Source organism: Vigna radiata, chromosome 8 (genome assembly GCF_000741045.1).
Source record: "Vigna radiata var. radiata cultivar VC1973A chromosome 8, Vradiata_ver6, whole genome shotgun sequence".
NCBI lineage: Eukaryota > Viridiplantae > Streptophyta > Magnoliopsida > Fabales > Fabaceae > Vigna > Vigna radiata.
In genome coordinates this window covers 6610850-6620472 of record NC_028358.1, presented here as the reverse complement: position 1 = coordinate 6620472, position 9623 = coordinate 6610850, and the positions used below count along the sequence as shown (strand labels likewise).

General features: G+C 39.1%; 3 protein-coding genes across 3 annotated transcripts; 2 read left to right on the top strand and 1 right to left on the bottom strand.

The window, feature by feature from the left end:
* Positions 1–2177: 2177 nt before the first annotated feature.
* Positions 2178–3020, top strand: LOC106770149 (protein FAR1-RELATED SEQUENCE 5-like). The gene has a single exon (XM_014655971.1). It carries the CDS (start codon positions 2178–2180, stop codon positions 3018–3020), a length of 843 nt encoding a protein of 280 aa, XP_014511457.1.
* Positions 3021–3056: 36 nt separating this feature from the next.
* On the top strand, positions 3057–4496 carry LOC106770148 (protein FAR-RED IMPAIRED RESPONSE 1-like). Its single transcript, XM_014655970.1, has one exon. The coding sequence runs from the start codon at positions 3057–3059 to the stop codon at positions 4494–4496; it is 1440 nt and encodes a 479-aa protein (XP_014511456.1).
* Positions 4497–7696: 3200 nt separating this feature from the next.
* On the bottom strand, positions 7697–9539 carry LOC106772422. Its single transcript, XM_014658815.2, has 2 exons — positions 9258–9539; positions 7697–9108 (listed from the first exon to the last, which is right to left on the bottom strand). The coding sequence occupies exons 1-2, from the start codon at positions 9291–9293 to the stop codon at positions 8428–8430; spliced, it is 717 nt and encodes a 238-aa protein (XP_014514301.1). The 5' UTR covers positions 9294–9539; the 3' UTR covers positions 7697–8427.
* Between the last annotated feature and the right edge of the window lie 84 nt (positions 9540–9623).

Below are 9623 nucleotides of genomic sequence, written 5' to 3'. Positions count from 1 at the left end.
TTTCCTTATATATGAACAATCCAGGCTAAATATATTCAGCGGTTTTGGGGTTTGCTGACTAATACATATGAAGATTCCAAGATTGCTTTCAATGTTGAGCAAGCCAAGATCCCAGTGCAACCTAACACGTGAGCCTATATTAGGTTTAATTTAAATTTGAACATGTTTTCATTAACAAAAGATTATCTTACTTAATTTGATTATTTGTACAGATACGACTGTGGTTTAATCATGATGAAAGTGATGGAATTATGGGATGGAGAGGACAAATATGATGACAAAAGCATGCCTGATTATAGTAATGTATGTTGATTGATGAATTTCTAAATTTAAGTCTATATTATAACAATTTTGCCTAAATTAATATTAATGTTCATTGTAGGAGGAATTGGNTGCGTTTAGAAAGAAGTACATATGTGACTGGATTCTAGATGCTGAAAACATGCGAAGATTGGGAGTCTTGCAGCACTTTGGATTAGTATAGGAAATTACAAAAATATTTGTTTACATTGTAATTAGCAACCGATTGAGTAGACAATGTAATGATGTACAGTCTTGCAAATTTTTACAATGGCTATATTTAAATATTTGTTCAACTTTTAAGGAAATGAATACACATTCTTAATACTGATTTTTCGTATTTAATATTGTGGCACAATTGTTCACAGGTTTGTGAAATGAAAACTGCCATAGTGAAGGTTGTGCCTTTTGGGTCTTCTGTAATCGCTTACAAGGATGCAGTAAGCGATTACTAGTGCAAAACATGGATTATGTACTGAAAGTTGGCGCCTACGCCCTGGTTTTTGTAACGCTGCTCCCAAGTGGGCACTGGGGGCTAAGATGTTTAGAATTAGGTTGGGAGAGTACAAGTGGTGTATGATTTCAAGTGGTGTGTGATTTCCACAAGCAATTAGGTTGTGTAATCGCTTACAGACAGACTGTAAGCGATTACAAGGTGAGAACATGGATTATGTACTGAATCTTGGTAGCTGCTCCCTGCTTTTTTAAACGCTGCTCCCAAATGGGTGTTGGGGGCTAAGATGGATACAATTAGGTGTGAAGAGTACAAGTGTTGTGTGATTTCAAGTGGTGTCTGATTTCCACATGCAATTACGTTGTGTAATCGCTTACAGCTACCCTGTAAGCGATTACCAGGTGAGAACATGGATTCTGTACTAAATCTTGGTAGCTGCTCCCTGGGAAAAGTACACACCTTTTTTACTTAGTTGCAATTAATGCAGCCAAATTTTAAGTAAGTTGTACACTCAACCTCTTCACACCTTTAACCTAATCTATGACATGCATTAAATGCATTTAATGATCCTTCCTTAATTGTGATTGTTGTAGTATGTTCCTGTCTTATGCAACCACCCAAACTGTAACGCCCCGAAAACTTACAGGGATTGCTGACTGCCCCCACACATCAACACGAGGCTTTCCAGTGTGCTTTGTCCTCACTCACACACTTTCCGAGAAAACTTCCCGGAAGGTCACCCATCCATAATTACTCTAGGCTAAGCACGCTTAACCATGGAGTTCTTATGAGCTAGGCTACCGAAAAGCAAATGCATTTGTTGATATGAGTAGTCAAATCAATTCCTTTAAGCTATCCTTCAACTGTATAGTCTCATACCTATACAATCTCCAGATCCCTCTCATTCCGGTGTATGTTCGATTCGTCCATGTACCCCTTCCACTAGAAGCCTGCCAGGAGCCGCTTCTTGTCCGTGGCCCCTGCACCATGCCTCTTGCACCGGCGATCACTCCCCGCCCTCGTCAGTGCCCGGGTGTCACCCAAACCATTAAAGTTTTTCTACCTTTATCCCGTTAAAGGTTGCAACTTTTAAGTGGTTTATTGGTTTTCTGTCTTCTTCTCATTGAAGGAAACCCACTTTCATTGCCTTTTTGCTTCATGTTCATTAAACACCACATTGAAGGCTTTCTTGGGTCGTTGGTGAGAAGCAGATCACCAGCATTAAAGCAGTAGTCAATTGGTTGAACCACAAGAACTATAAGCATANCTCCTTTTATTCAATGTTTTCGTACTTTGATTGCTCTCATCCTTTATATTTTTATTTAACTTCGTTTTAAGTGTTATATCTTTGTTTTGTATATTTTTCGATTTTTTTAAAGATGTAGGAAATATCTTATTGTCAAGTTGACTTGAACACTCCAACATGGTTTTGGTTGATGAAATGAATGAGGAATTAAATACGGATGAAGAGAGTAGTTTAAGGTTGGATCCTACTTTGGACATGTCTTTTGACACAATGCAAGATGCAAAGAAATTTTATCAAGACTACGGTAGAAGATGTGGATTTGGCATTCAAACCAGAACTTCTAAAAAGGATAGCAACAACGTGGTGTATTACTTGAGATTGGTTTGTTCTAGGGAAGGTAAATATGTTTCCAACATTCGTCTAGAGGTCAAAACTCTTCCCAGTCAGACTAATCAATGCCATGCTGGAATAACCATTGCACGAAAAAATCACAAATGGTTTGTTAGAACTGTAGTTTTAGATCACAGTCATGAGCTGTGTCCACAAACCTCCAATCTAATCTGTGGTAATAGGCAATTGAACATGCATGCCAAACACACTTTGGAAGTGAATGATGATGCTGGTGTTCGTATTAATAAGAGTTTCCTTAGCATAGTTAGTGAAGCGGGTGGATATGAAAACATGCAATTTGTTGAACGAGATGCTAGGAACTACATTGGTCAGCATATGTGTAAGGAAGGTGATGGACAAGCATTGCTTCGACACTTTTCAAAAATGAGAGACCAGAATAATGAATTCTTCTATGACATCGAGATGGATGAAGATAATAGAATTACTAGTGTGTTTTGTGCAGATGCTCGAAGCCGAGCTGCATGTGACGAGTTCGGTGATGTCGTGTCGTTTGACACCACGTACTTAACAAACAAGTACGACATGCCATTTGCTCCATTTGTAGGAGTTAATCACCATGGACAATCGCTCTTACTTGGTTGTGGATTGCTGTCATCAGAGGACACTTAGTCATTTATATGGTTATTCAAATGTTGGTTAAGATGCATGGGAAACAAGGCGCCAAACAGTATTGTAACTGATCAATGCAAGGCCATGGCAAATGCAATTGAAGAAGTGTTCCCAAAAACAAAACATAGGTGGTGTTTGTGGCACATAATGAAAAAAATACCTGAAAAATTTCAAGGGCATAAGAATTATGTTGGAATCAAGTGTTATATAAAAGTGGTTGTCTATGAATCTGCTAGTGCAATTGACTTTGATAGTGGTTGGAAACGACTACTTACCACACATGGCTTGGAAAATAATGATTGGCTATGTAATTTGTACGAAGAGAGAGGGAAATGGGTTCCATGTTACTTGAAGAATCACTTTTGGGCTGATATGTCAACTACTCAAAGAAGCGAGGGAATGAATGCTTTCTTTGATGGTTTTATTAATTCCACTACCACACTGCAACAATTTGTGATTCAATACGATAATGCTTTAAAAGTAAAGGCCCAAAAAGAAATAGAAGCTGACTTTGCCTCTCTAAATACAACAGTTGCATGTGGGTCTCAATCACCAATTGAGAGACAATTTCAAGTTGAGTACACACATGAAAAATTTGAAGAAGTACAAAATGAGTTTCGATCAAGGATGAATTGTTTCATTAAAGACACGGTGAAGGAAAGTATTTTCAACATCTACACAATCAAAGAAGAGTGCATGTGGGATGGAAAATGTGCTCCAAAATATTACCATGTTCAATTCGATCCTGTTTTAAAAGATATTACTTGCTCCTGCCTACTTTTTGAGTTTAGAGGCATTATATGTAGGCATTCGGTATTGGTTCTAGGTCAGGAAGATGTCCATAATGTACCCTCGAAATATGTACTTCGACGTTGGAGCAAAAACATCCGAAGAAAGCACACACTTATTAGAGCAGCTTATAGTTCTTTACAGCATGATCCCAAGATGCAAAGATACCAAACTTTGTGTCAACAGTTCTATAATCTGGCTGAGGCTGCATGTGAATCTGAATGTGCTACTGATCAGTTGGAAAAAGATTTGAAATGTCTTGCTAAAAAGTTTGGTTTGAGTTCATGCCTGAAAAATAACATCGTAAGTGAGGGAGGACAATTAAGGTATGAGAGTGCCGTCACAGAAACTCCATCCTACAATACATGCGGAAGTAGTGACGTACTAGTTCGCAGTCCCGTCACGGTTAAGCGAAAAGGCCGACCAAGAACTAACAGATTGAAATCAACCGTTGAAAGTAGGTGTAAAAAGAAATCAAAGGCTACTAAAAAACCCAAGTGTAACCTACATTACTCCTTTAAAACCCAAATACCCCCAAAACCATTTAACTTCCAACACACTCTGAAAACCCTAATAACCCAAAATGCCACCTCGCGCAAAGAAGACAACAAAGGCTTCGTCGTCGAGAACGACGCCTACTATTCCAGAACCAGTGTCCCCTCCATTATCGCCACGGGTTGCAGGTAATGATCTCTTCTCAAGCGACGAACAATATGAAAGATTCGCTGCTCATTTCTTTGAGCGTCCAATCCTCGAAGGACGATATCTTTCAGATGAATTTATGGAACCTGGTAAATTCGAATTCTTCGACGTGTTGACAAAAGCAGGGCTAAATGAATTTGTCGCCTGCAGAACGCACTATTACCCTGAATTACTCAGAGTTTTCTACAGCAATATGCGCATTTCAGATTCGGGAGTAATTCGAACCGAGGTCAAAAAGGTGAAAATCACAATCAAACCTTCTCTTTTTCATAAACTTACTACGATCCCCTCCGTAGGTGTACCCTTTGAAGGAACTATTGTTGATGACTGGAAGGAGGAATACAATTCTATTACTGCTAAGGCATTCCTTTGTAAAGAAGGTGAAAACTTACAAGGTAGATTAACTGCCGGCAAGCTCAGGTTCGAAACAAGGATATTACATTATGTAATTTGTCGAATTTTACTTCCACGTTTGACAAATGTTGCACAAACAATAGAGGAGGACATTTTGTTGCTCTGGGCACTAATGAATTCTGTTCAGATTAACTGGGGGCATCTCATTCGAAACAGGATGAAAAAGGCAACAAGGGACAACGACCAACTACCATATCCCCATCTAATTACCATATTCCTGGAACACTTTGGTGTGCTCTCTGAAAGTGATCCTTTTACCCAAGTTAAAAGAAGGCAACAAATTGGTTTACAAGTTCTACAAACTTTTGGTTATCATAAAAATGCTAAAGGAATTTGGGTTTACAAGGAGCCTGTTCGCAATGTGGAAGATGTACAAGGCAATGAAGAAGCAGATGAAGGTGATGAAGAACCAGAAAAAACAAAACAATGTCCAAATCCGGAACAATGTTCTTCTGGTACATTCACTGAAGTGATCAAAGAAATACAAGATCTACGCATGTTCGTTGGCGAAAGACTTGAAAGAATTGAAAATCGTGTCGGAGTTGTAGAGTAAGAACTGATTAACTTGCGCAATCAAGCTTATCAACCACCACCTACTTAGATTAGAATTATTTCCATAATGTTATGTCCTGTTTACCTTCGGAACTTTGTGTTTTACCAACTGTTGATCAATCTTTATGTTATTGTAATTGGCAATCTTTAATGTTATGAACTTATTTATTTCTTTTACTTGTGATTGATTTTCATCTCATGTTATGAATCATTAGAGTACTGTTATTGTTATTCGTTAATATCAATGTAATTGCCAATGTTTAAAGCAAAAAATTCCATTCGAAATTGTAGTTGTTAACTGAAATGAGTGTAATGGCATGCTTGACAAAACTTGGGAGCCACTCAGCTAGGCACAGTTAGCAGCGCTGAGGATTTAGTACAAAACTGGTTTTTCTTGCTGGTAAGCGATTAGAGGGCCTATGTAATCGCTTACCGCTGCATCAGACCTGTACTTCCTTCAACGTTGTTGAAGAGTACCCGACCAACCATGCCCATCAGGACTCAAGATGATTGAAATGAGTGGAATGCCTCACTTGCCAACTCTTGGGAGCCACTCAGCCAGGCACAGTTAGCAGCGCTGAGGATTTGGTACAAAACTGATTTTCCTTCCTGGTAAGCGATTATAGGGCGTATGTAATCGCTTACCGCTGCATAAGACCTCTACTTCCTTCAACGTTGTTGAAGAGGACCCAACAAACCATGCCCATTAGGTTTCAAGATGATTGAAATGAGTGGAATGACATGGTTTACAAAACTTGGGAGCCACTCAGCCAGGCTCAGTTAGCAACGCTTAGGATTTGGTACAAAACAAGTTTTTCTTCCTGGTAAGCGCTTACAGGGCCTATGTAATCGCTTACTGTGGCATCAGACCTCTACTTCCTTCAATGTTGTTGAAGAGGAGCAAACCAACCATGCCCATCAGGTTTCAAGATGATTGAAATGAGTGGTATACCTCACTTGCCAACACTTGGGAGCCACTCAGCCAGGCACAGTTAGCAGCGCTGAGGATTTGGTACAAAACTGATTTTCCTTCCTGGTAAGCGATTACAGAGCCTATGTAATCGCTTACTCTGGCATCAGACCTCTACTTCTTTCAACGTTGTTGAAGAGGACCCCACCAACCATGCCCATCAGGTCTCAAGATGATTGAAATGAGTGGAATGCCTCACTTGCCAACACTTGGGAGCCACTCAGCCAGGCATAGTTAGCAACGCTTTGGATTTGGTACAAAACTGATTTTCCTTCCTGGTAAGCGATTACAGGTCGTATGTAATCGCTTACCGCTGCATCACACCTCGACTTCCTTCAACGTTGTTGAAGAGGACCCAACCAACCATGCCCATCAGGTCTCAAGATGATTGAAATGAGTGGAATGGCATGGTTGACAAAACTTGGGAGCCACTCAGCCAGGCTCAGTTATCAGCGCTGAGGATTTGGTACAAAACTGGTTTTTCTTGCTGGTAAGCGATTACAGGGCCTATGTAATCGCTTACCGCTGCATCAGACCTGTACTTCCTTCAACGTTGTTGAAGAGGACCCAACCAACCATGCCCATCAGGTCTCAAGATGATTGAAATGAGTGGAATGACATGGTTGACAAAACTTGGGATCCACTCAGCCAGGCTCAGTTAGCAACACTTAGGATTTGGTACAAAACAGGTTTTTCTTCCTGGTATGCGTTTACAGGGCCTATGTAATCGCTTACTGTGGCATCAGACCTCTACTTCCTTCAACGTTGTTGAAGAGGAGCAAACCAACCATGCCCATCAGGTCTCAAGATGATTGATATGAGTGGAATGCCTCACTTGCGAACACTTGGGAGCCACTCAGCCAGGCACAGTTAGCAGCGTTGAGGATTTGGTACAAAACAGGTTTTTCTTCCTGGTAATCGATTACAGGGCCTTCGTAATCGCTTACCGCTGCATCAGATCTCTACTTCCTTCAACGTTGTTCAAGTGGACCCAACCAACCATGCCCATCAGGTCTCAAGAAGATTGAAATGTGTGGAATGCCTCACTTGACAACACTTGGGAGTCACTAATCCAGGCACAGTTAGCAGCACTCACGTTTTGGTACAAAACAGGTTTTTATAGTTGGTAAGCGATTACAGAGCCTCTGTAATCGCTTACCGCTGCAGCAACTTACATCCCAACCCACATAAACCTGTACTTGGTCCTCCCTATAAACATAGGCTTCACTGAACCTGTACTAAATAACAAAGGGAATGCACACCACACTAAAATATACTTTCCAAAAATAACTTTCATTATTCACAATCACATTAACTGTTTCAAATACAAGTTTACATCCTTATAAAAATACCAAATACTACAATATTATAAAAATGAGATAACTGTCAACCAAGATTTGGACTGTAACCGGTGTAGGGAGTTCTACAGGCTATGCTTTTGAAACGCTTTCGACGTTGTCCTTACTTCTTATCGCTTTCATTGCAGTAATTTCGTCCCTCACTTGCAAAATCATTGAAAAATTCTTGTTCTTTAACTGTTGTTCCTAAAGCAACTTTATCTGTATTTATGTCTTCAAGCAACTCACCCTTAAATGCAAATAACTCTTGTTCTAGTTCTTCAATAAGAACATCTTGTTCATGTAAGACTTAATCTAAACCATCATCATTGTTCTCTTCATCTACTGATGCTTTCGAACATGACACACCCATTTCTTTCCTTGATTTGCCATACTCATCAAGCATCTGCAAATTAATGACAATTACTATTGCGTTGTATTAAACCATCCAATTCATTCAAAAATTAATAAAACATTGTACGAATACATACCACACCCGTTTCCATTGCAGCTTTGACAAACTTGTCACCTACATTTACAGTCATCCAATGCAAAATTCTTGGGAATTTATGGACAACAGAATTTGAAGGAAGGAAACGATCACAAAACCAAACCCGAGTTACATCATTCAAGTCAATATCAGTCATTTGAAGTAATTCCCAACAAACAATGCATGCAAAAAATTTACCTTAAACACGTACACGCATCCATCGACATAGACAGTAGTTGCACCTTTTCCTCCTTTCCAGGCTACAAAAGCTTTGCTAAAACTACTAAGTAGATAACGATAAACTGTACGATCCCAACAAAAAGGACTCAAATCACTTGTGCTATCAACAATTTCAAACAAATTTGGGAATACTATTCGAGTACGACAAGGTAACAATACCTCACTTATTCCAACAAAAACGTAAAGGCTACATACATCCTTACAAGGCAACTTTTTGTGTTCTTTCAAAACAAAATGGTATATCATATCCAGTTCATATTTTCCTTTTGCTTTACCAAAGTATTTCTGTAATGGACTTGGTGAAAAATATTTGGCATTCAAGTTAATTTCATCACCAACTAAACCCAAACCTAAGGCTAAGCTGACATCCACTTCCTTGAATTCAACAAATTTATCTCCAAATTTAAAACCACCTCTCTCATCAACCCATCTAATCAGTAAATCACTCAAAATATTCCTACCAATCTTTAGATTATCCTGCAATTCTAAAAACCATGCAAATGGCGTCTTCGAAATAACATCCTTGTGCTCCTCAGTCAATATTGCATTCAAACCAGCAACAAAATTGGTTTTCATTGAATGGTGAACAAATAACTGCAACAAACAACATAAAATTTCATTTTTTAAAACAAATAACCAAGAAAAAACTCTTCACCAAAAATCAATGCAATCCGTTACGATGAACAAGTAATATCATGACCCAAAACCACAATACGATAACGTAACCAGGATAAAGGTCATACCTTGTTTGAAGAACCATTGTCACCAGATGAACCCATGACTTAAAAAATCGAACAAGTTCGACGAAATGGTCACCCAACAACAGTGCTATTGAAAACCTAAAAATTGAAATGAAATAGAAAACCCTAAAAATCAGGAGGAAGAAAACAGTGCCATGGAGAGAGAACGTGAATTTGAATAAGAAATTAAAACAAACTCAAGATTGAAGCACAGGGGCACCAAGTGAACGAAACAAACACACAAATTCAAATCAAAACCCTAAAGATGGAAGAAAGAGAACATAGTGCGCGATGAAGAGAGAACGAAATTTTCAAAATGAAATCCCTAGGAGTGAGAAGCAACTCTTCTGGACAGAGTAAAAATGAACT

Bases quoted from the DNA above. Each gene is read 5' to 3' on its own strand.
- LOC106770149 (XM_014655971.1), top strand. From the start codon at position 2,178: ATGGTTTTGGTTGATGAAATGAATGAGGAATTAAATACGGATGAAGAG.
- LOC106770148 (XM_014655970.1), top strand. From the start codon at position 3,057: ATGGGAAACAAGGCGCCAAACAGTATTGTAACTGATCAATGCAAGGCC.
- LOC106772422 (XM_014658815.2), bottom strand. From the start codon at position 9,293: ATGGGTTCATCTGGTGACAATGGTTCTTCAAACAAG. The intron at 9,109-9,257 runs GTATGACCTTTA...TGTTTGTTGCAG, and splicing joins ACAATGGTTCTTCAAACAAG to TTATTTGTTCACCATTCAAT.